The sequence below is a fragment of the Lipophrys pholis genome (genome assembly GCF_963383615.2).
Source record: "Lipophrys pholis genome assembly, chromosome: 1".
Taxonomy (NCBI): domain Eukaryota; kingdom Metazoa; phylum Chordata; class Actinopteri; order Blenniiformes; family Blenniidae; genus Lipophrys; species Lipophrys pholis.
This window is the reverse complement of record NC_137635.1, coordinates 9,600,491-9,626,136: the sequence shown is the minus strand read 5'-3', so window position 1 is coordinate 9,626,136 and position 25,646 is coordinate 9,600,491. Positions and strand designations below refer to the sequence as shown.

Below are 25,646 nucleotides of genomic sequence, written 5' to 3'. Positions count from 1 at the left end.
CAGACGGACGGCAAAATGGAAATGAGGCTCCACCTTCAGCTGCAGGGCCTGAACGGAGAGGTAGAGTCAGCTCGGGTGGATGCTGGAGGAAGAATGGAGAGAGAGAGAGGAGAGAGAGCGAGGAGGGAAAGTAGGTCAGAGAGACAGAGGCAATAGAGCATGAGGACAGCATCCTCGTCTTTTAGCCGAGCTGCTGAGCTGCTGAGCTGCTGAGCTGCTGAGCTGCGTCTCCTCGCTGTTTCACTTTCATTACATCAAGAACCAGATTATTGAAATGGTTCATTTACTGTTTTACATCTTTTATGATATCTATTGTCTATATGATATCTATATCCCTCCATCCATCCATCCATCCATCCATCCATCCATCCATCCATCCATCCATCCATCATCCTTCCTTCCATCCTTCCTTCAATCCATCTACTTCTTCCTTCCTTCCATCCATCCCTCCTGGGTTGAATGTCTGCTTTTGTCCACATTGCACTGTTTCCCTAAAGAAGTGTGTGTTTGTGAAACTGTTGTCACTTCAAGCTTCTTTGAGTGTGTTTGTGGGTTTTGATCCGTGTGTGTGTGTGTGTGTGTGTGTGTGTGTGTGTGTGTGTGTGTGTGTGTGTGTGTGTGTGTGTGTGTGTGTGTGTGTGTGTGTGTGTGTGTGTGTGTGTGTGTGTGTGTGTGTGTGTGTGTGTGTGTGTGTGTGTGTGTGTGTGTGTGTGTGTGTGTGATGAAACGATCACTGTAGATGAACATCAGGCGTACCAGACCCATCATCTACTTCCTGTGTGTCTCTGACGCAGACTGGCCCAGTGTGGCTTTATTACCAGTTTATGGCTGTGAGATTGAAGTTACAGGATGTGTAAAGAGTGCTGTGGTGATTGGACTTCTCAGCTCAGTTATTAACAACTATGACACGGAACGTGTGCAAACCATCCGAAGGAGCTGCATTGGTTCAGTGACACTCAACAGATTAAAACCGGGCGACCATTTTAGTGAAGCCCAGTAGTTTATGGTGTCATTTACTGCTGCATTCTCATGAGTTAACGGTTGAAGGTATAAATGGTGAAACATCCTCAGAGCTGTTTCGACGTCTGTTGACCGAGCGTTCCTCGCAGGGCGACCGTCGGTGCCAAGAGGACATTTTCACACGACCCCGTGAAGAACGAGCTGCATCAGCAGCCTGGGTGCCGCTTGCCCCTCATGGAGCTGCGACAAAGACTCCTGTCACGTCGCCCTTCTGCGGCAGGTGAAATGTGTGTGTGCTTTGCCCCGATCGGGGTCGATGCCGAGTGTGAGAGACGATGGGAAACACTCGGTGACGGCGGGACGTCAGCGACTTCACGGTGGCGGGAATTTATTCTCAACATGTGTTGATCCTCCGTGTCGTCAACCTGTTAATCATTGCGTAGTCCCACTCCAGTAAACAGGAGTTTAGTAGAAGAGTAACAGTTAAGACAACTGATGCTAAACATTACAGTCCCTATTCTTTATTTTTCTGGATTATTGAGGCAGTCATCATCCAGTAAATAGAAGTTTCCTGTAAAATCCACAGTTGAACCAATAAATCTGGCTGAAGGTGAAGCTGAGTTCAGTGACACTGAGAGACTGAATCCGGTTTCCAGGCTGAGATGTTTATGACCTCCGACCCTCCTTCAGCAACTTAAGTCTCTGGCAGCAGGACCAGGTTTCAGACGAACGTGTTTACACATGATAATGAGCTGGAAGATCCACAGCTGGAGGATCCGGCTCTTATCAGCTCTGGAGTGTTTGCTCTCCACCAGCAGAACTCCCGGATCTGCATGCCTCTCAGGGCCGAGGTCTTCTCCGACTGCAGCTCTGTGGAGGGACTGTCTCTGTGGAGGGTTTGTCTTCACTTTGTTGAAGGTTTGTCTCTGTGGAGGGTTTGTCTCTGTGGAGGGTTTGTCTCTGTGGAATGGTTGTCTCTGTGGAGGGTTTGTCTCTGTGGAATGGTTGTCTCTGTGGAGGGTTTGTCTTCACTTTGTCAAAGGTTTGTCTCTGTGGAGGGACTGTCTCTGTGGAGGGTTTGTCTTCACTTTGTCAAAGGTTTGTCTCTGTGGAGGGTTTGTCTCTGAAGGAGGGACTGTCTCTGTGGAGGGTTTGTCTTCACTTTGTTGAAGGTTTGTCTCTGTGGAGGGTTTGTCTCTGTGGAGGGTTTGTCTCTGAAGGAGGGACTGTCTCTGTGGAGGGTTTGTCTTCACTTTGTTGAAGGTTTGTCTCTGTGGAGGGTTTGTCTTTGTGGAAGGTTTGTCTCTGTGGAAGGTTTGTCTCTGTGGAGGGTTTGTCTCTGTGGAGGGTTTGTCTTCACTGCTTGTTGTTTGGACTCTGTCATGTGTGAAGCTACAATGGGAGATTTGTCCTGCAGCGTTATGAGAGAGTACTCCATTCATCCAACCATTCATCTGAGTTTCTAAAGGACACACACTCTGCCATTTATTTATTTGTTCCTACGTTGTGGGACTCTTCAATAATGGCCTGGACTTTTATTTAATGGCTGTTTCCCTCACTGTCTGCACATCGTGCTGGAGGAAGCTTCACTTCAGTGGAGGATCAGGCGCCACACTATTAAAATACACTAAAGCCTCCACACTTTTCCACCTGACGTGGTCACCAGTGTTTCCCTGGGCTGTTTAAACAGTCAAGGTCAGGAGATACGCAGGAGGAAAGGTCACGTCGTTCCTCTGTGGAGGTTTAACAGCAGGAATAACCACGGAAACAGCTCAGGCATCGCTGCTTGTAAAGAGCAAACTGCATCAGGGGCCGTCACGTCTCTGCAAAGTGTTAAAACGCTGGTGGGCTGTGGAGTTCACTCGCTGTTACTGAAGAGAAAGAGGAGAGGAAGTCCTTCACACAGAGAAACATGAAGAGGGAATCATTTCTGTGATGGATTATATTCATCAGGCTGCTTGATTTAATAAGTTCTTGCAAAGGGAGAAACAGAATGGAGGTCACAAGACAATACTTCCAGACTGAAACTGGTCCAGAAGGTCATATCTACAGTGCCCTCTAGTGGTTATTGCAATTATAATAAAAACACCTAATGGTTGTATTTGAGCCTGAAATATACTTCCATTGGTTTGTGTTTTTAGAAAACATGCAGACTCCAGATAAAGACCCTAGTTTAGTTTAGTTTATTCATTTCATTGTAAAAATAAAAACAAAAAATTCAATACAATGTACGTATTACAGAACAAAAGTTTCAAAATTTCTGAAATAAAAGGAGCAAAAAGAAGATTAATTTATATACTCTGCCCCATAATCTCAATTAATCCTTTCCATTGAAAATTAAAAGCAAACAGCAGATATAAAACCAAATGACTATAAAGTCCAAGCAGCCTTCACTGCCACTCTCGTTTATGTCAAGTTATATTTCTTAATAAAAAACCAAACAACAAAAACATTTTGACTCTCCTATGTCATTCCTTTACATTTCAAGAATAACCTTTGTTAAATGTACCACGTGTTTTAGAATCCTTTGAGTCCTTGTGTAAATTGTTCCGTAGCTAGAGTATTATTATACTATATAAAATGACTGCTGTTTTGCTGCTTAACAGGCTGATATATTTGGCTGCTGGGTCCCAGCTGGACTTGTAGGAACAGCTTTCAGACCTTCTGTCCTCAGATTGCTCGCAGAACGACCTGCTGGAGGTTTGCTCTTATAAAACCTGGAATTGTACAAACACAAGTCAAGCTGAGAATCGTATGTATCTGTGTGATTTACTGCTCCTGGAGAGACTCGTGTTGACCGTGATCGTGTCTCTTCGAGGTGCAGCGTGTAGCCGACAGGCTGCTGTTGCTATGTGAGATTCATTTCCTCAGCTGGTCGAACACGACGCAAATGTTTCTGCATGATTCCACTCCCGGTGTTATTTTTAGTAAATTAGCTGCAAAACGCACTCAAACTGAAAGTGAAATGATTTCTCACGAGCGTGGACCGTTGACACGCGTCATGCAGGATCTTCAATCAGTTCTGGAGCGTAAATACCTGAAACGCCCTCTCCAGGCACTGTGTGGCACTACACCTCTCAGATTAACGTCTGCATGAGCCAGAGAGAGTAACGATGAAGCCAAAGGCCACAAAGTGACCACGGACGGAGCCGTTTGGACGGAGGCTGATTACGACTTAAGCTCTCCGCTTGTGTTTGTGAGAGAGGGGAAGTGAAAAAAATATGATTGGAGCTGAGAAGGGCTGATGTAACAGGCGGCTTGGCTTTAATCGGATATGTAATCCTCTTTTTATGAGATTTGATGCAGTTCGCAGCATGTCGGGGCTGTGAGGGGTTTACGGACCCGGGTCCCCGATCCCGGCTCCGATCGGTCTTCAAAACGTTGGACAGGAAGTAGTGGTGAAGCTTCAGTCAAGTCTTTTTCTCTGAGTTCCAAGAACAGTCCGACTGAATAAACAAGATAATTCTGTATGTATGTTGTTGTTCTATAGTACAACCTGTAGGCATAATCTCCAAACAAATAGAAATACACCAAAAAAAAAAACCAAGCATATATACACTTCTTGTTGAATGTTGAATTGAAACTACCTTTTCATCAGCGTGACTTCTTTTGTAGTTTGATAAGAAGAAAACAGCGTCACCATCATTTATTTATATCTGGGACTGTTGAGAGCCAGTATATGTGACTGACACAGCAGTCAGAGTAAATGATTTAAAGAAAACCACATTTAATCATAACACAGTGGCTCAATTCATGTTGGAAGTTTGTAGAAACGGTTCAAGTCTGTGTGACTCCTCCCACAGTCCAAAAACATGTATGTGAGCTTAACCAAAGCCTGTTAGTTGGTTGGTTGGTCATTCGGTTGGTCATTCGGTCGGTCAGTCTGTCGGTTGGTTGGTTGGTTTTTGGTTGGTTGGTTGGTTGGTTGGTTGTTCTATCGACCTGTTGATTGTTCGGTTGGTTGGTTGGTTGGTCGGTCAGTTGGTTGGTTGGTTGTTCTATCGACCTGTTGATTGTTCGGTTGGTTGGTTGTTCTATCGGCCTCTTGGTTGGTTGGTTGGTCGTTCAGTCAGTCAGTCGATTGGTTGGTTGGTCTGTCGGCTTGTTGGTTGGTCGTTCAGTCTGTTGGTTGGTCTGTTGGTTGGTTGTTTGGTTGGCCGGTTGGTTGGTTGGTTGCTCGGTCGCCTCACAGTGAGAAGACCCCGGTTTGATTCCAGGCTTGGGCCTTTCTGTGTGGAGTTTGCATGTTCTTCTTTTGTCTCTGTGGCTTCGTCACTCCATCCTAAAGCCAGGAGGTGGGGTTAAGGTGGGGTTAAGGTGTGGCTCTGGAGGTGTGTCCTTGTGTGTGTTTGTGTGTTCGATTGCTGTCGTGATGGTGAAAATCAAACGCGTCCGTTGGGCGTCGGGCCTGTGAAGTCACAGGCTCGTTATCGGGTGAGCCGGTGTTTAGGAAGTGCAGACTGACGCAGCGAGGACGGTGCGCACATGGCCAGGAGGAACTATTTTAGTCTGGTAACCTGAAGCGCCGACCCCACGTCAGGGAGTATAAATAACTGGGTTTTCACAGACACAGTGTCTGTTTACATTCGGTGACAGGACCGAGTTCTGCACGCCGGACGACAAGGTGTCCATGAAAGCTCCATCGCCACATTAATCTGAATCAGGGTCGGGGTCGGGGTCAGGTGCATGGTTGGGGTCGGAGTCGGGGTGACCCAAGATAAATGTCTAACCTGAAGTGAGTGACGTGTCGCCTGATCCGCGTCAATATTTGTTTTTTTGCAGCCTGACCTGCGACTGGCAATGGACTACATGAACAACGCCTCCAACAGCTACAGCTCCGGAGACACCATGAGCTCCTCCTTAGCCAACATGACCATCAACGATCAGCACCACCAGGAGAACGGCGTCGCCAAGATGAAAGGTCAGACGCCACAAATACACACTCAGATCTGACAATTCGACGCACAACAGGTTTCAATAAACAGAAAAAAGATCAAATAATTCTACACGACCAGCAGCAGCGAGCACGGAGCAGAAAGTCTCTAATCACTGCAGAATGATGGTTGAGGTTATATTCTGATTATCATCTTATGATTTAAAACCTAAAGTTTCCTGAAAGTCACTGTCGTCAACAGAGTTTCTGCAGAGCCTGAACCTGTGACATCTGTTTCCATCAGTCTGATTGTTTTTATTTTAAACTTTGTCACGTGAGCCAGATGCACAACGTTCAGTTGTCTTTCAAAACTCTATATAAATAAATAAATGTCATATTATTAATGGGGTACAGTGGTGGTTTATTATTATCTGGAGCTCCAAGATAATTATTTATACCATATAGACCGAGCCAAGTGTCTGTTTCTGCTGTTCCAGCACAGTGTTTTAGTTTCACACCTGAGGGAATTGGATTATTGTTGTTGTCAGAGTGTTTCTCTCTTCCAACCATCTGTCATAATCTGATGTGTGAAAAATGATGCTGCCTTCAGTCCATGTATTTCATTACCAGATTTCTTTGTTTTAAGGAACAAATATTGCAGAGTTTTGTCAGTTTAATCAGTTTCCTGCAGGATCAGGCGATCAGACACTCGGGCAGCCAGGTCAAAGGTCGTTCATCTTTAATGCAGAATGTTTGGATGAAATCTTCATTGTGTGAATTTTAATGTAGTTTAATAAATTCTGAATATTATTCTAGAGGCCCGAGCCCTGCAATTTTCAGCTGCTTTTTGTTTTAATCTGCCTTTACGTAATGGACACGAGGCACGGTCGACTGGGCCTGAGCGAGCGCCTGACTGACGCTGCACTGGGCTCTGTAATCCGGCTTCTGGGTCAGACCCAGAACCAGTGCCGTCTCATCCTCACTGCACCTGTGTGTGTGTGTGTGTGTGTGTGTGTGTGTGTGTAATAGGATTTGTGTGGCCTGACTTAAATTTGTATGTCCACAAATTTTGATCCTCAAATGAAAATCTGCTTTAGCATAAACAGATTTGTATTTGCTACTTAAAGTCTTTTCTGTGTGCGTGCGTGCGTGCGTGCGTGCGTGCGTGCGTGCGTGCGTGCGTGCGTGCGTGCGTGTTTGTGTGTGTGTGTGTGTGTGTGTGTGTGTGTAGATCTGATTTTATTACCCTCAGTCTGGATTTGCAGGCTCTTTTGTCTGGCAGTGTCCAGTCCAGCCCCTGTCATGTTATAAGTAGACAGTAAGGCTGTAATACAAACGGCAGCACGCAGCCTTACGGGAGTGGATATATATATATATATATATACTGTATACACACACACACACACACAAACACACACACACAAACACACACACACAGCTCTCCATCAGATTCAGGTCTCTGTTCTTTTCTTTTTTTTATCCCGATCAACCATATGGCCAATTAGTTCGTAGCCTAGCTTTCCCCAGTTTACAGCCCTCACTAGTGCAGTCGTTCTCCCTGTTTCCCCTTCCCATCATGCAACACTGCGCCAGCAGGAGGCGGCGCCGCTCAAGTTCCAACCTCAGCACTCAGACACACAGTGAGTATGTAGAGAGTCCGTGTGTGTAGTAGAGGTTAGTTAGAATTTAGAGTTAGAGGTTTGAGTTTAGGGTTTAAATTTAGAGATAGAATTTAGAGATTAGAGTTTAGAGTTTGAATTTAGAGATTAGAGTTTAGAGATTACAGTTTAGAATTCAGACTTTAGAGGTTCGAGTTAGATTTTAGCATTGGAGGTTAGAGTTAGAGGTTCAAGTGTAGAGGATTGAGTTAAAATTTATTGTTTAAAGTTAGAGGTTACAGATTAGAGTTAGCGTTCAGAGGATAGAGTTTAGAGGTTCAACTTTCGAGATTAAAGTTACAATTTAGAGTTAGAGTTTAGAGGTTCAACTTTCGAGATTAAAGTTACAATTTAGAGTTAGAGATTAGAGTTTAGAGTTAGAGTTTAGAGATAAGATTTAGAATTTAGAGTTACAGTTTAGAGTTAGGAGTTAGAGATTAGAGTTTGGAGTTAGAGTTTTCTGCTCTACATCTCAAACCTGAGTAAAGATGGTTTGATGATTTGGGGACTGTGAAGTCGCCTCAAAAGGTTTCAGATTCCTCAGATCTGTTCCTGTGTACAGAAACACAGTGTCCACTGATAGAACAAATGTCTTCATCTTACAAAATATTTCCTCATGATTGTGACCCTGTTCCTCATGAGACATCTCTCTCACGTCTCCAGGAAAAACATCACAATAGTCACAAATACTGAGAGTCCAGTCATTTACTTACACAATCTCAGAATGTCATCATTATACTGATGATGATGATGGTGTTTGAGTCCTGATGGTGTTTGAACCTTCAGATTGTCCGTCACATCTTGGTCCGGGTTTACTTTCACTCCTCAGCTCTCGTGGAGGTTTTCCTCCATCCTTACCTCGCTCCACCTTCTGATTTCTAGAGAACGAAGGAGAGAGCGAGGTGAACGCTGCGGCGTCCGAGGCAGCGGAGGGCGGACGCCGTGATGACGAGGTGCCGCCCGGTACGCCCGCCTGCACCCCGCAGTTAGCATGCTGCGGCTAACTACCTGCTTCTTCCCGCCTTTGTCCTTGGCACTCAACTCTTTTGTTTTCGGGGCAGTGATTCCCAACCGACGGTTCTCACCTTCTAGGGCAGCTAGAGATCAGCGTGTGAACGGGACGCTTTGTCTGCTCTCACGTGGTGAAATGAAATATCCAGGACTGGGTACAGGGTAGAGACGTAGAATGTAGACCTGTAGAATGTAGAATGTAGACCTGTACCTGCCCGGTACTTTATAGGTTCCTGCTCCTGGTTCCCCCAGCGTTTGGTTCCACTACAAAGTCTGTCGACCAATCGTTGGTCTGTAGCGTTTCTTAAAGGTTGGGAGTCACTGCTTATTTATGCTTTTGCAGTTATTTTCCTTCAGGTCGGCTCGTCGGGCCTGCAAGCCTCAGTTAGCATGTTTGAGCTAATTATCTATTTATTTCTCCATCATTTGTTTGTTTCTTCCAGGGTCGCTGTGCCTCACCCTCGTTAGCAGTCAGCATGCTGCCGCTTGTGTTTCTCTGCTAATATTTGGTTTCGCAGTGAACCTTTTTTTTTCGATTTCAGGTGTGAGTTTGGCATTTTCTTGCTGGTTTGATTATTTTTGGTTACTTTCACGTCCTGCCTCTGGTGCAGTCGCTTCTTGCAACCTGCAGTCGCTCGCTAACATGAAACAGTCCACAATCGCTCACTCAGTCTCCGTCCACACGAGCCAAAATTAGCTTTTTTCTCCCCGTCGTTTTTTCAAAAGTTTCCCATGAAAACTACCCAAAATGATGACGTAGATATGCCAGGCCCATAGGTGGAGCTGTATTGCTGCCACAGATATACAACAAAAACAATGAAGGAGACACAGAGCATGAAAAAAACGGAGAAACTGAGATATCTACCATGTGGCTGTATATAAACGGCTAGCATCAGCAGCTTCTGCAGCTCCACCTGGAGCAGGTTGTCCGCCATTTTGTTGTTAAGTGACGTTTCGCAGGGTTATAGGTTGAGAGGTGGAGCGATAACATCATCGTTTTCAGCTAATGTGCGTCTTGTCCGTCAACACGTCAGAGCAGAGATGGCGTTTTCAAATTCGTCCACTCTGGAACCCATTTTAAAAATAGAAACGTTTTCAGGCTTCGAAAACGCCGCGTTGCGTGGATGACCGAACAAAAACGATGGCTACATGAAACGGTGTCGCCGTGTGGACGGGGCCTAACGTGGAGACGCTCCGGAGTTGCTCCGCTGCACTGCGGGTTGAGCTTGGATGGTGAAAATCGAGTGCGACTGCTTGTCCGGAGCTGATCTCTGAGAGGAAAGTGTGGGATTATGTTTGTAAGAATCCTGTTTTTCCCGCAGCGGAGGCGTCTGCGGACGAGGGACAGATCGATTCGCCGCCAGGTCGTAATCAGCTCCAGCTTCTGTCTTTTTCACAGACTTCTTGAAAAGTATTTGGCTTTTTGATGCTGAAAGTTAGAAGATCAGTAGCTGGTAGATTATCGACGGCCAAATCCAAAGCAACCAACACAGAATTTAATATTAAAATAAATATATTAAAGAAAAGATTTTTAAAAAAATCCACATTAGAGACACAAAAGATACAATAGTGCCTTTCCACTAGTTTGAGTCTATAAAATAACCAGGTTGGCATTTTTCTTAAATATTCACGTTTAAATAGGAGATTATAAATATTCTAAATAAAAGAATTAAAAAATTTAAGTGAATTTCATAAAAAAATATTCATATTCTGTCAGTACAGTGTCACTGTAAAACAAGTAAATAATGGATCCAAACATCCGTACATCCAATAATCAATAATTTTCACTGTAAAAAAAAATATTGAGGTTAAAAAAATGTTATTTATTAAATATTAGTTAACTGTCACCAATGTTCCTGTTTATGTTTTTAGATCTGATTTAAAAATTGTTAAATTTAAAAACTGATGAATCAAAAACTAAAAACTTTGTAAGCACTAAAGTTCCTAATTTTTTACAATACTGTCGTGTTTTATTTTGTTGTTTTTGTTTTGTTTATTTATTTATTTATTTATTTTTTACTTTGAGTCATTTTGTTAAATTCTAAAAGAAATGATCATGAAAGAAAAATCACATTTGAAGACATTGAGTACTTTTTTTTAACATAAACATTTAAGATACTATGATTGTAAAACCTGATCCTGACATTAAGTCATTTATTATTTACAATAAGTCATTGTTTTTATTTTGTGAACATTTTGACGTAATATGTTGTGATAATGAGAATTATTACATGAAACTGGTATAAATTTGGTGGCTTGTGTTTGTGAAACGAAGCTTATTTTGTCTTTGTTTCAACATTGTTGTTGAACAGGTTTTGTTGCCCTTGTTGTCACGTTTTACTTCCTTTCAGAGAATGTATGAATCTTTAAACGACCGAATCTTATGTGTGTGTTTTCTGTCTTCTCATGTGTGTGTTTTCTGTCTTCTCGTGTGTTTTCTGTCTCGTCCGGCTCGTCGCTCAGCAGCCGGAGCTCCGACAGGTAGCAACTTTATTCATTTGATCCATTTCTTGTATTTATTGACTGAAGATGAAAACACAGCATGAAAATACATTTTAAAAGGTCCAGAGCTGCTGTCAATGCTCTCGATAGTCTGATTTTCTCCACATAACATCCGAGTGAATATTTATTCGATGACACTGAAATAATGCATAATAGTTTTTTAAAGTAATCATCAGTAAATTTCTTAAGTGACCCTCTGTCGAAATATCTTGCTAAAAGTATTTCTCAATATCTCTTAAATAATAAATTAACTGAGTTTTTAACACTTTTTTAATTGTCCAGTAGAATATTGTTTGTTTATGTTTTTGTCTAATTTGTAATCAAATTTTTCCTTTTTTTTAATCACATTTTTTTTTATTTTTGTTATATTATTATTATTATTATTATTATTATTATTATTATTATTATTATTATTATTATTATTATTATTATTATTATTATTATTATTATTATTATTATTAATGTTTGAATAATGTTTGGGTTCTCAATTATATTTATTGATTTTTTTTTAGTTTATCAATATGCTAAAAGTTAAATATTAAATCAAGAATTTCTTTATATTTTAATTCTCTATTCCTTTAAGAAGAAAGGAAACTTAATTTAGACCAAACTCATTGAACGTGAAGATGCGCTGGACTGATAAAAGTAATTATTCATGTTAATTTAAACTCAGCAGCAGCTCTTTGACTGTGAATGTAACGTGTGTGTATGTGTGTGTGTGTGTGTGTATTGTGTTTGGTGTTTTATATCAGTTTTTTCAGTCAGTGTGTGTTATTGATGAAGATGATGTGTTATTTGATTCGGTGTATTTCAGAATGTGTTCATGTGTTCACTGGAATGCGTCGTCTCCTCGGTCGTTCCTCCGTCATGCTTTTCTCTCCATTTCATGTTTCCTGTTGAAGTGACGCTTTCTTTCCCTTTCTTCACCTTTGGTAGTGCTCTCTCTCTCTCTCTCTCTCTCTCTCTCTCTCTCTGTCTATCTCTCTCTCTCTCTTCACTTCCTGGTCATCTCATCTCCACTGTTTCGATTATCAGTATGATTTCTTTCAATGGGGGCTGTGGGTGGAAATGAGTATCTCCATTAATCTAATTTTCCAAACGAAGCCGTGGGGCTCGGTTCTGGAGCGTGCCGGGCGGGCAGCATCGTCCCGGGAGCGCCCTGGTCCCAGGACCCGGTGGACCCGGTGGACCCGGCGGTGGGACAGTCTTTGTGGTCCTCTGAGGATGGGGGCTGCAGGGCAGAAGGAGGACAGGACGCCTCAGCCAGCAGGGGGAGCCCTGAGCGATCAGGCACGGGCGAGTCCGGGCGGGCGATCAGCCTGAACGCCTCGGAGAGCCCGAGCGAAAGCAGCTCCGTGTTGGGGGTGTCTCTGGTCCGCAGCGCTGCCCTGGAGGACCTGTCGACCATCGGGGAGAGACGTGGGGGAGTCGGTAGGGGTGTTGGTGGGGGGGTTGGTGGGGGAGAGACACGAGCGGCCCTAAAGTCCTGCAGTGACTCTGAAACCAGCAGAAACATCAGCTCAGAACCTCAACTTGCCCCCCGAACACAGAGCCTGTCAGAGCCCCCCCCTCAGTGGACCGAGCATCAGGGCAGAGCACAGAGCCTGTCAGAGCCCCCTGCTCACGGTCAGGCTGGAGCACAGAGCCCCTCAGAGCCCCCACCTCACTGTCAGGCTGGAGCACAGAGCCCCACAGAGCCCCCCCCTCAGTGGACCGAGGGCCTTTTAACCGAACTACCAGCGGCTGACCATGACTCACACACAGTCGCGTTCTCACAGCCCGACACCGCTAATGACTCAGAGCCGCAGGGTGGCGGAGGGGGGGCATTGCAGGGCGGCGGGCTGGCGCCGCTCCACAAAACCCCCCAACAAAGAAAGTCTCTGGTCCCGGTTGCTGTTTCCAAAGGTCTGTCTCCTTCTCGTCCTGTTCAGATCTTCAGTTTCCTTCTGCAACTACTTTGGTTTACGACGCGGCTTCGCTTTGTGATGCAGCACTCTTCTTCCTCATCCTCCTCCTCATCCTCCTCCGCCTCTTCCTCACACTATCTTTTTCTTTCATCTCTCCATCTCCCACTCTGCAGGTCATGCAGCCCTCTCCTTCTCTTTGGTTTCCACTTGGTGTGTGTGTTACGTATCCGGTGTGTGTTACGTTACGTGTCACGTCGCATGCTGCATCCCCGACGTCTCACGTGTTTTTGGGTTTTTTTTTCATTATTTTTTGAGATTGTTTCTATGAACCAGGAACAAAAGAGGAAACTGCAGCCAGTAAACATCAAACTGAGCTCTTCTTTCTGTTCTGCAGCTCAAGCCAAGCTGGACAACGGAGACAAGGTACGTGAGCAGAGCATCACTCTCATGGAGTCTCTGGTTTCTTTAACGGATGATTCTGGTTGAATAAAACACAACAAACAACCACCGGCCTGCCGACGGAGCTTCTTCTGTCTCAGGATGGAGAGAATCTCACACACTGGCGCCGTGATGAAGACACGTCTGGTTCATTTGTTCCTAAATATTGTCCCAGGTCCTCATATGTGATGTTTCTGATTCAACAGTTTGTTTTGTTGGATTTAGTCTGTTTAAACTGACAGAAAGCTCCAGAAACAAGCTGCAATCAACCAGAATGATCCTGAAACGCCTCGTCCATCACTCCACTTCCTGTTTTCATCCATCTTTTTGTTTTCGCTGTCATCAGAACTTTGTTTTCTTTTTCATTCATTCTTCCATTTCATGCAAAAAAAAAAAAAAGACTCAATCCGCCACCACACCAACCTCCTCCCTTAAACGACCGTCCGCCAAAACTCAGCAGCTCCCCCGAAACGGCCACAGCTCCATCCCGGTAAAAACCAGCAGCGGTGCCGGGATCCGGCCGGCCGGCGGTGTGAGTACAGCAGTGGACGGACCCACCCCACCCCACCACACCCCACCCCCTGCTTGTGTCCCCCCTAACACTAACCTGACCCCCCCCCCCCCCCCCCCCATCACTGTCTCACTCATCTGAAATCAGCTGAAAACGTCCTGATGTGTAAATTCTGCAGATTTCGAAAACATTCTCCTGACTCAGCACTTTTTTTTTTAATTTAGAATGAGTCTGCTTAAAATGAGCAACGAAAACTGAAAAAAGTATAATAAAAACACATGTAATGGAGTGTGAGCATCAGTCTGATGTTTTTTTAGGTTGAGTGTTGCGTTACTGAGAATGTTTGATTACAGTTACTAGCAGTTTGTTAAGTAGTAGAGTAACTAATTACTGCAGCGAGTTACTAGTTAGTACTTCCTCACTGATGTATGATTGTGGTGTTGCTGCAATACATTATCTGAACTGTGGATCAGTCTGATAGGTGCTCGTTTAAAAGGTAGTCTAATTACTTTAACATGAGTAACTTAGACTAACCGGAGTGTATTTGTTCCTCCACACAGTGTGTGGTCATCGTCATTAAAATACACGAAACATCCTCAACATGTTTGCACTAAAAGGCTCTGAAAGCCCGGCTAAATGTAGTTCAGCTTTGTTCCTGTGTTGTCCACTGGGTGGCAGCGTCGAGCCACTTTAGCTTCTTTTAAAGGTCCGGCTCTTCTTCACTGTGGTTCAGATTGTTCTCTGTAGATAAATGGTTGACTTCCTGGTTCGGTGCCAGCAAAGCATCATCAATATGAAATATGTAACATAAAAATGACACATTTCACCGTTAGATGCTGCTGTCGTTCAGTCGGAGCTCGCTGTCTCCGGTTCGTCTCCGTCCATCCGTCAAAGTGTCAGAAAGACAATGGATTGGCGCCACCTTTTCTGTTGGTGTGAGAGCATGAATGTGACTAACAGTGTGAAGCACCTTGAGACGACTGAAGCAGTAGAAACAAGCTCAATAAGTGAAATCTTTTTCCTTTTTCACCTTACAAGTTTCAGCAAATGAAATAGGACAACTGTGTCGGAGCTTCTAAACAATCTGATGAAACCCTGAACACCCAGATCATATTAACGGCTTGTTGAAGTTTAAGACTGGAGGGATACGAGCTGAAGGGTGTGCACACTTCCTGCTGGGTGAAGCGAGGATCTTTGTTCGGGAGACTTCAGCTCGTTTCACACATGAAACACAACCTGTCGTCTGTTTGTTCTGCAGAGCGTCGGCGGAGCGAAGCCACAGACCGCCGGAGCCAAACCGTCTGCCAGAACCGCATCAGGTACAAACTGGCGACCTGCTGCTCACCTCTTCCTTTTCATTTGATTTCAGAGGAGCCATATTTACAGACTTCTTATGACGTGTTGTATTCTTTGTAATACAGCTAGTACCAAGAAACCCCCCACTCCAAAAAATGCGAAAGGTAAAAGAAACGAGCAGAGCACTAATCACTGAGCTAGTCCAGCATGGCCACCAAGCCACAGTCCGATCCGGTTTGTCCCGGGTCAGACTTGGTCTGCTTTTAGCAGCACAGCTCCCACAAATTGATCATTTTCGAAGTTGATATTATTTCCTCGCCTGCGTCATTCCGCTCGCGTCAAACCGTCCTGACCTGTCCCTTCTCTGATTGAAGATGGACAGAACAGCCCTGGTACTCCCAAATCCCCCTCCAGCCAGGCGCTGGCCGCCAAGGCCGCCGCCGAGGCCAACAAGGTGAAGAAGGTGGCGGTGGTGCGCTCCACGCCCAAATCCCCCGGATCGATGAAGACCCGCCCGCCGGCGCCGCTGGCCGCTGCTGCGCCGCTACCCGGACCTGAAGCACGTCAGATCCAAGATCGGCTCCACAGAAAACATGAAGCACCAGCCAGGAGGCGGAAAGGTAAGGTGGTTTCACCCTGGGGGGGGGGGTCTGGACAGAGCAGATAAACGCTGTCGTGAATGTGATGTGAACTACTGGCGTCTGAAACCAACCAGGTCAGCCAAAGATTCTGGAACAAGTGGACACAAACACTCTCAGTCTCAACGCAGTAAAGACGTCTAAAGCAAGTATAAAAGACAAAAGCAATGAAGACAAGTTTCTACAGAAAAGAGAAGAAATGAAAAGTGGAACAGAACAAGATATGACCAGAGGAGACAGAACAAGCCAAGAGGAGACAAAATAAGACAGGATCAGACAAGACAGAGCCAAGAATACAAGACAAGTGGATACAAGTCAAGACGGGACAACATGATGGAGCATGACACGACTTGTAGGACAAGACAAAGCACTTTAGGCCAAAATAGGAGAAGACGGAACAAGACTTAAAGGGGTCATGTTATCCAGCTTTTCAACACTTTCACATGGTCTTGTTGGTCCAGAAATGTGCTTTTCAAAGTTTATTGCTCTTTATTCCAGCCTTTCCTTGATTTTCCTCCAATTCAATATTGGATCATAGGAGCTCCATTCAGAATCTGCTGTGTCTGTGTGAGCTGGACTGGCTCCGCCCACACAAGCCCACCTTGTGAAGAGGAGGAAGTACTTCCTCTCGTGGTGCCATGTGCCAGAGCAGAGCGGCCTAATTGTGGGAGGAGTCAAAGGGAGGGCCTACCTGGATTGGGATTCGCTAAACCCCTGATGACACAATATAGGGTTTGATTTCTGATTGGCTCGTTGGAGCAACACACTTTTAAAAAACTGAAACAAGCCAGGGGGAGAGAGGACAGACTGTCTTCACTTCTGAGGCGTCATTCCAGGTATTCGGACGATTATTACTGTTGGAAAACCGTTAGAAAGAGAATTTAGCATAATATGACCCCTTTAAAGAAGAGAACGCAGGACGAGACAGGAAAGACAAGACAGACACGTACAGGTCAAGAAGATACATCAAAGGAGAAGACGGGACAGGAAAAGACAAAAGTGAGAACTTACAAAGCGTGATTTGTTAAAAACCCATTGTAGGAGAAGACAGAACAAGACAGGAGAAGAGCGGAGGAGTCAGGAGGAGACGACAGAAGACAGGATAAGAAAAGAGAAAAGATGAAAGATGGGCACAGATTTCCCGGGTCCACAGTCTTTGTGTTGAAGGTGGTTTTCTGCTCCGCTGTGTTTTACCTGTGCACGCGTCGTGCTGTGCTCCAGCTCTATTTTAGCAATAAAAGCTCTGCAAGTCTTTGGTCTAATTATATTCAGGCTGCAGTCACGTGTCCCACGCTGCAGACGGAGGCTCGTGAGTTGTGATATTTATGGAGCAGAACGTGCACGATTCAACCGAGAGAAACCAGGTCACACCGGAGACGCGTTTAATGTGGACGATGAGAGAAAGCGTCACACTTCTGACCAGAAACCAGCTTCCTCACTCGGTCCTCCTCCTCCTCTTGCGTGCACCACCTTTGTTTTAGGCTTCAGTTCTACGCCTTTGTCAATCTGAAACGTTGACGTTTTCGTTCTTCCAGGTCCAAATCCTTGATCAGAAGGTGGACTATAGTAATGTCCAGTCTAAGTGTGGCTCCAAGGGCAATTTGAAACATGTACCCGGTGGCGGCAATGTGAGTAACTGAGGGATGAACTCAACACAGACTCTTGAGTATCTCTGCAGTTATGATCATCTGAACCAGCTTTGGTAAAAACACTGAGAGTAAAGTTCTTCCTGTATGTTAACCTCAAGTCTGGGTTATTGATCAGTCTGTCTGCAGATCACTGACGTTGACCTGTAGCTCTCCTGCACTAAAGATCAATCCAACTACATTTAATGTGTTAAAGCTGTCATCTGTAATGTTTTCTGCGTCCCAGCAGAGTTTCCAGAGAAAAGCTCTCAGGCTTTTCTTTCTTTCTTCTATTCTTTCTTTTATCACACTTAAAAAGTCTTATATGTTCATGTCTTCAGCTTCTTTCTGACTGAGATCAACTGAACTGAGGTCAGGGTCACTTTGGAGCCTCTTCATCCGGTAATGTTTTCACAGAAAGTTTCACTTTGGACTGAAGTTTTGAGTTAATAAATACTCACAGATTACTGTGGTGACGTAGTCTGATTCCTGGAGAGCAGCCGTGGATTAAAGCAGATTGAAGCAACATCGACCTGTTGCAGAGTCGTTGATTTGAGCCAGGATGTCAAACACCTTTCAGTTCAGCTGACCGGGAAAATAGCGACGTCATAACCTGTCAATTTAAACAATTATTACTGAAAAGTTCATAAAAAACTTCTGGTGCAAAATGCAGTGAAATATTTATAAATAATCTCCCGCTGCTGTTGCATTCTGGGTGTTTTTATAAACTCACCCTGACAGCATGGCATTTTTCTTGTTTCCTTTCTTTTTTTCTTGTTTTCCTTTTCCATTTTATCCCTTTTTTGTTTCTTGTTATTCTGTGGAGTTCATTGACATTTCATTGTTTCTAATCTGAGAGTTTTTAAAGTTTGAAAGTTAGAAACAAATTTACACTTTGGGGAAATGCTGCAGGGCAAAGTTACTGTTGACAGCTTTAACACTTTAGTAAGTCTAGTTTTTGCTCCTTCCAAACATTTTGTTTTTCTCCGTTTGGGTTGAAACTCTCCTCTTCCTCTTCCTCTTCCTCTTCCTCTTCCTCTTCCTCTTCCTCTTCCTCTTCCTCTTCCTCTTCCTCTTCCCCTCCTCAGTTTGAAATAATCCAGATTTTCACTGGAACTTTTTTTTCGTGCACGTTTCAGGTCCAGATTCTGGATAAGAAGCTGGACTTGACTAACGTCCAAGCTCGCTGCGGCTCTAAAGACAACCTCAAACACACTCCTGGAGGAGGCAAGGTGAGAGACCTGCTCTCCCACCGGAGACGTCTGAGTCCACTCTGTCCTCCTGCTGCAGCTCCGCCGTCTGCCTCAACACCGCGTCTGGTTGTTTGCACGAAGCTGTTGTGACGACGCTCAGTGACTGGAAGGGTTAACGTCTCTTTCCCCCATTCTGCACTTTTCCAGGTTAAGATAATTGATGTGAAGGTGGACTATAGTAATGTCCAGTCAGAGTGTGGCTCCACTGACAATATGAAACATGTACCCGGTGTGAGTAACTTAAGGGATGAGCTCGACACTCAGTCTTGAGTATCTCTGCAGTTATGATCATCTGAACCGTCCTCTCCGTTAACTCCGTCAAGGTTTTTATTTTCATTATTTCCTTTTAAAACCCGAAACCCGAAGAATCACACTCTGTTTGCTCGACAGAGGATTTCTTTCATCAGATCACTTTGGTTCCACGTCAATGAGTTCAAAAAAACAACAACATTAACATGAGAAATGTGGTTTTAGTGGATTTAAAGATATTTGGGATTTTGAACTTTGGACTTCATTCCCAGAATGCAGGGGTTTGGGGTGTTGTTGCCATGGAGACCATGAGCTAGCTGCAGGCTAGACTCTTCACACAAATCCACAGTGAAGAGAAACCAACCTCCTCTCTCCCTCACTCCCCCACCCGACTCGTCTCCTCAGCCTCCAACCAACCCCCCACCCCCACCCCCTCCACCACCACCACCACCACCAACGTGGTCCTCATCAGCCCCCACCTCCTCAGGATAACATTGTTTTCCCACATATTCGTCTTCCAGGTTCAGATTCTTGATCAGAAGTTGGACATGACCAACGTTCAGTCGCGCTGCGGCTCCAGAGACAATATAAAACATGTCCCAGGTGGAGGCAACGTGAGTAGACAGGGAGCGTCCCACCGCCGCAGGACGACACCAGAGTGCACGAAATCGTCTGTCCAGCCCACCCCCCCAAAACCTTGTAACACCTCCGATTAACAGTTTTAGCACTAAACTCACAGACTGATCAGCCATAACAATATGACTACTGTCAGGGGAACACTGGTTCTCTCTGAACCACTGGTTCTCTCTGAACCACTCCTCCGGTCGAACCACTCCTCCGGTCGAACCGCTCCTCCGGTTGAGCCGCTGCACCCGTCAGTGGGTTTTATATCAGGCACTGAGTCAGAACATCGACTGGATCAGAACGTCACAAACCCTGCAGATGTTCGGTGCTCCTGGTCTGCAGTGGTTCCAGGCAAAGCTGTGAAGGTGACCGGGTAAAGTCCAGTCCAGTGTGGTCCAGTCAAGTTCCTACCGGTTCTCAGAGGAAACTATCAGAAGACATCTGAAAATGAGTGCAGAATCAGAATCAGAGGATGGAAGATTTTTTGGCGTGCGTGCGTGTGTGCGTGCGTACATGTGCGTGTGCTTTAACGGGGGAACACATGGCACCAGGGTGCATTATAGGAGGAAGCCTGTGGAGCAGTGTGAGTCTTTGGACGATGTTCTGTTGGGAAACCGTCGGTCCTTCGTCCATGATGTCACTGTTACAACCTTTAATATGAACCGTCGTCCCTGATGGAGCTGGTCCCTGATGGAGCTGGTCCCTGATGGAGCTGGTTCCTGATGGAACTGGTTCCTGATGGAACTGGTTCCTGATTGAGGTAGTACCTGATGGAGCTGGTTCCTGATTGAGCTGGTACCTGATGGAGCTGGTTCCTGATTGTGCTGGTACCTGATTGAGCTGGTACCTGATGGAACTGAACCCTGGTGCATCAGGATAATGACACTGGAAGCAGAAATAGATCAGGAAAGTTTTGAAGAACCAACATTCTGTGGTTCTGCTCTACCAGCTCCGTCAAATCTCAATCTGAAGGAGCATCTGTGGGATGTGCAGGACAAACCGGTCAGATTCATGGAGGTTCTACATCAGAGCTTCCAGGACTTGAAGGGGCTGCTGGAAACCAGAACACACCGTCAGTGGTCGACTCAATGTGAGCTGGTCTTAATGTTATGGCTGATCTGTGTGACTAGTGGTAACTAGCGTAGCGCTAACCTGCACGGTCCCGTCTGATCCAGACCGGATCTGATCTGGATCGGATCTGATCTGGACTGGATCTGATTCTGTGGGTTTGACTGTGATCGTGGCCCCTGAACCCGCCTGCATGAGTCCTGTGTTTCAGTTCTCAAACCAAATGTGATGACGCCCCCTGATGGTGAAGTGGATGACTGCAGGACTTTCTCTAACAAAGAGCGTCTGTCCTCGAGCTCTGGACCCGAACTGAACGCTTTGTGTTTCCAGACGAACGACCTCAACACGAGCTGCTGTATTCTCACGTGGTGATGCAGAACGATCTGCCGTGGTCACGGGCACAACGGTCTACCGTGGTCACGGGGAGAATGGTCTACCGTGGTCACGGGCAGTGCATGTCCACCGACTCAGCGTGAAACTTTGAATGAAAACGCGTGAAGGTTTCACGGCTCGGCGCTCAGTAACATCTAACTTCCTGTCGTGTTCAGTTAGTGTGTGAAGAGACTCACAGTTTGCAACGTCACCTCCTCTGTGACGTCAAGATGTTTCCTGCTGGTTTGTCTGATTCGTCTGCTTTGTCTGGTTTGTCTGGTTTGCCCCGTCAGATTCAAATCGTGCACAAAAAGATCGATCTGAGCAACGTGACATCAAAATGTGGATCGAAAGCCAACATCCGTCACAAGCCAGGTAACTAGTTAATCTGTGGCGTCGTCTTGTCAACCAACCTGAACAGATTGCCTTCTGTCCAGTCGGTCTCTTTTATGAACATCTGCCTGACCTTTGACCTCTCACTTCCTCTTTTCATTAAGTTTTAGTAACGGGTCTTTCTCATTCAGGCGGAGGAAACATCGAGATCAAGAATGAGAAACTGGAGTTTAAAGTTCAGTCTAAGATCGGCTCTCTAGACAACATCGGACACGTTCCTGGAGGCGGACAGAGGAAGGTGAGACAGATTAACTCTTCCTTCTCAACGCGTTTACAGCTCAACGTGTCACTTCATCACTTTACTGCTGATGTATGAATAAATCAGTTTATATCTGACTCTGCAACACAACAACACAAAGTTATTTAAGAAACCTGAAAACTCCCAGCGGAACTTTGAGTCACGCAAAAACCAACACGTCCCCTCCCCCCGAGGTGAAGCTCACATCCAGATTTAATCAAACTGGTGATAAAATACGAATAAAGAACCTGGAGGAGTGTTAGAACCATCGTTTCTCGTCTTCTGGTCCGAGCTTCCATCTTCTCATTCTGTCATTTTCATCTTCATCACGTTGTTTCTGTATTTTATAAATGTAACTCCGCTCAGAAGGATCGACGCAACGTGGGAGTCACGAAGCGGCTGAAACACAAAGACGACGTTAAAACACAAAGAGAGCATAAATACAACAAAAACATAAAAAGAGGCAAATTACAACTCCAACTCAAAATCTAATTGAACTTAAATAAAAAAAAAAACATACATCATGAATGCAAACAGTACAACGTAAATACAAAATTTGCATCATGACACTGTGCAGGGTTACTTCATCATTACTTCATTACTACATCACGACGGTCTCACCCAGCTCACGTTCCCTATTAGAGGCTGAACAATCCAACGCTGCTGAGTTCTGCTTCACAATGAGAGGAAGAGCCGACATCCAAGGACCAAGAAGCCTCGTCTCATTGTGCCGCCACAGCACAGATCCAAAAGCCCAACTGGAATCTTTCCCTCCACGTTGTCGTCTTCGGTGTTTCCACGTTGTTTCGATTCTTCCAGCCTGCTCCATTGTTCCCTCTTCAGTTGATTTTCACGTTTTTATTCGATTTTCTTTTGTGTTGTGTTGTTTTTTCATGTTTTTATTATTTCCTGTTTCCTTCAGTTTCTTTCTGTTGAACCATCACATGTCTTTCTGTTTGCATGCCCCCCCCACCCCCACCCCCCCCACCCCCCCAAGAGGGACAAGGGGCAGGAAGGCCGAGGGCAGCACCTCAGAAAGCCCCTCCATCCCCTCCCCCCGTCGTCACCCCCCCCTCAGTCACCCTCCGCCCCCCCCATCACCTATCCTGACCAACCCCCTCATTAAGATCGAGGACTCTCGTGAGTACCAGCCACACGTGTGACCACAGTACAATCACACACACAATTTAACAAGGTGTTATAGAGTGTTACAGGTTATTACTGGGTGTTACAGAGTATTACTGGGTGTTACAGGGTGCAGCATGGTGGTACAGAGTGTTACCCGGGTGTTACAGGGCGCAGCAGGGTGGTCTAGAGTCTTACCGGGTGTCATAGGGTGCAGCATGGTGGTACAGAGTCTTACCGGGTGTCATAGGGTGCAGCATGGTGGTACAGAGTCTTACCGGGTGTTACAGGTTGTTACTCGGTGTTACAGAGTGTTACAGGTTGTTACTCGGTGTTACAGAGTGTTACAGGTTGTTTCAGAGTGTTATAGGGTGTAACAGAGACTTACTGGGTGTTACAAAGTGTTACAGGTTGTTTCAGGGTGTTACAGGGTGTTACAGGGTGTTACAGGACGTTACCTCTCCCTGACCCGATGTGATGTGACGCAGATTGAGAGCCACAAGCTGTTGTTCCGTGAGTCGGCCCGGGCCCGTACCGACCACGGCGCCGAGATCGTTTCCCTGGACGACTCCCCGCAGCAGCTCAGCACCGTGTCGTCCTCCGGCAGCATCAACATGGCCGACTCCCCGCAGCTCTCCACGCTGGCTGACCAGGTCTCCGCCTCGCTGGCCCAAGCAGGGCTTGTGAACGCACCGCCTCCTCCACCAACCTGACCCCCCCCCCCCCCACCTCCACCCCCCACCCTCCCCACCCCACCAACCACCCTCGAGGAGTTGTGATGCCTTCCTCGTTACTTTCACAGGACTTTTTTTTTTAGCTACCCGTCACTGTTGACCCTCCACTAATAAGCTTTGACCTTTGACCCCGGTCCCGAGGCGTTACTAGTTCAAGTCTCACCAGGTGAAAAAATCAAAACAAAACAGATTAACAAAGTTGACCAAAATGTTGTTCTTTCTCTCTGTGGTCTCTGATCTGATTCCCACCTTTTGTAGTGTAACTCTCAGAGCTGAAGCCCCCAGCACAGTGACCCCCCCCCCCCCCCCCCCCCCCCCCCCCCCCCACACACACACACACCACAACACACACACACACACACACACACACACACACACACACCCAAACCCTGCAGATGTGGTTTCCTGTCACGTTGACTGTAAACCCTTTTGAATTTTAGTTCTTCAGTGTTGCCCTCCCACCCCCACCCCCCTATGCAGACTGTGGGGGTCCGGCTGGAGCTGACGGAGTCGCTTCAGAACCGTTTCAGAGTGCAATGCTGAGGACAAAGTGTTTAAAGAAAAGTAGCAGACAAACAGAAAAGCTTCTCCGACCTCGCTGTTGTCGTAGGTTTGTGTAATCCCACATGCGCTCTGAGGGTGGGGTGGGGGTGGGGGTGGGGACCAGGAGGAGCTGACAGGAGCTGATCTCTATCAGTCCATGTTTCAAAAACATTTAAAAACCTCCACAAGCATTTCAGTTCGGTGGGTAAAACTCGATAATCTGGATTAGCCGCGTTTTGGGAGTTGACCTCTCGCCTCTCAGTGATGTTTATTAAACATCTTTCTTTGAATAAGGTAATAATGTATGCGATTTAATATGAGATAAAAACATCTAGGAGAAATGATAATAATAATAATAATAATGATAATCTGGTGTGAGGTCGTAGTTTGCCTGTGAAACTACAGATTAATTAAAAAACTTTAGAGTCTACAAATGCTAGAAAGAAGTCCAGATTACAGATTACAGTTCCTGCCATGACCGCCCACCGTCTTGTTATTGTCAAGCTCTAGGCTGCTGGACTGAAGCAGATCCAGTCTGACCTCTGACCCCCTCCACCACCCTCTACCCTCCCACCCCCAGACCTGACTGGCCATAAACTGGATTAGAAGAAGAGCTAGAGCAGGAAGTTGGGTTTGTGTTGGGCACAGTTTTCTAATTGTGGATATATGACATGTATTTGATATGAAGAAACATTTGTATTGTGCCTGCTGCTGTCGGTGTTCATGTTCCTCTTTATTTTTTACCGCTCTCTTTTAAATGCGCTTGGAGGAGGAAGTTTAACCTTAAAAAGCTTCTAAAGTGTAATTATACCGAGTCGCTGATGACGGCGTTTAAACTGCTTCGCGCACTAAAACTGTAGCTAGGATCAAATTCATCACAGTCATGAAAGGCCTCAGTGAGAACGTGACCTCGTGAGCAGATGCTCATCCAGCAGATCGTCCAGAACGATTCATTCTGAACGATTCATTCTGAACGAATTCTGAACGAATTTTTCTCGATGAATCGTTCAGGATGAATCGTTCAAGATGAATCATTCAGGATGAATTTTTCATGATGAATCGTTCAGGATGAATCGTTCAGAATGAATCGTTCAGAATGAATCGTTCAGAATGAATCGTTCTGGACGAATCATTCAGAACAAATTGTTCAAGATGAATCGTTCAGGGTGAATTTTTCAAGATGAATCATTCAAGAAGAATCGTTCTGGATGAATTGTTCAAGACGAATCTTTCAGGACGAATCTTTCAGAACGAATCATTGAGGACAAATTCTCCAGGACAAATCGTTCAGGACGTTAGGGTTAAGATCAGAATTAGGGTTGTAGTTAAGATAATGGTTGAGATTAGGATTAGGGTTAGAATAAGGGTCAAGATTAAGGTTAAGATCAGGATTAAGATTAGGGTTTTAGTCATGCTGATCATCTCCAGCAGGGTGTAAAGAGGCTCACGGGACTCGGATGTTGTTAATCTGCATGCTGATTCTTCTGTTTCACGTTAGCAATGCAGGACAGGCAGGAGCCCCGAGGCATGATGGGAAATCCCCCTCAACGATTCTGCACTCACAAACTCGTCACCTTCTTCCGTTTCTTTCTCTTGCGTTCGTTCTGAGGCTGTACAGTTGTGCAAAC

The 25,646-nt window shown here is 45.5% G+C and overlaps 1 protein-coding gene across 1 annotated transcript; it reads left to right on the top strand.

The window, feature by feature from the left end:
• On the top strand, positions 1-25,646 carry mapta (microtubule-associated protein tau a). Its single transcript, XM_080465479.1, is given in 14 exon segments — positions 1-60; positions 5,743-5,881; positions 10,966-10,983; positions 13,306-13,334; positions 13,750-13,881; positions 15,119-15,179; positions 15,531-15,703; positions 15,705-15,776; positions 17,330-17,422; positions 18,559-18,651; positions 19,443-19,535; positions 21,279-21,360; positions 21,510-21,616; positions 25,517-25,646. Coding segments are annotated over 14 exon segments (1,170 nt in total). The 5' UTR covers positions 1-15; the 3' UTR covers positions 25,550-25,646.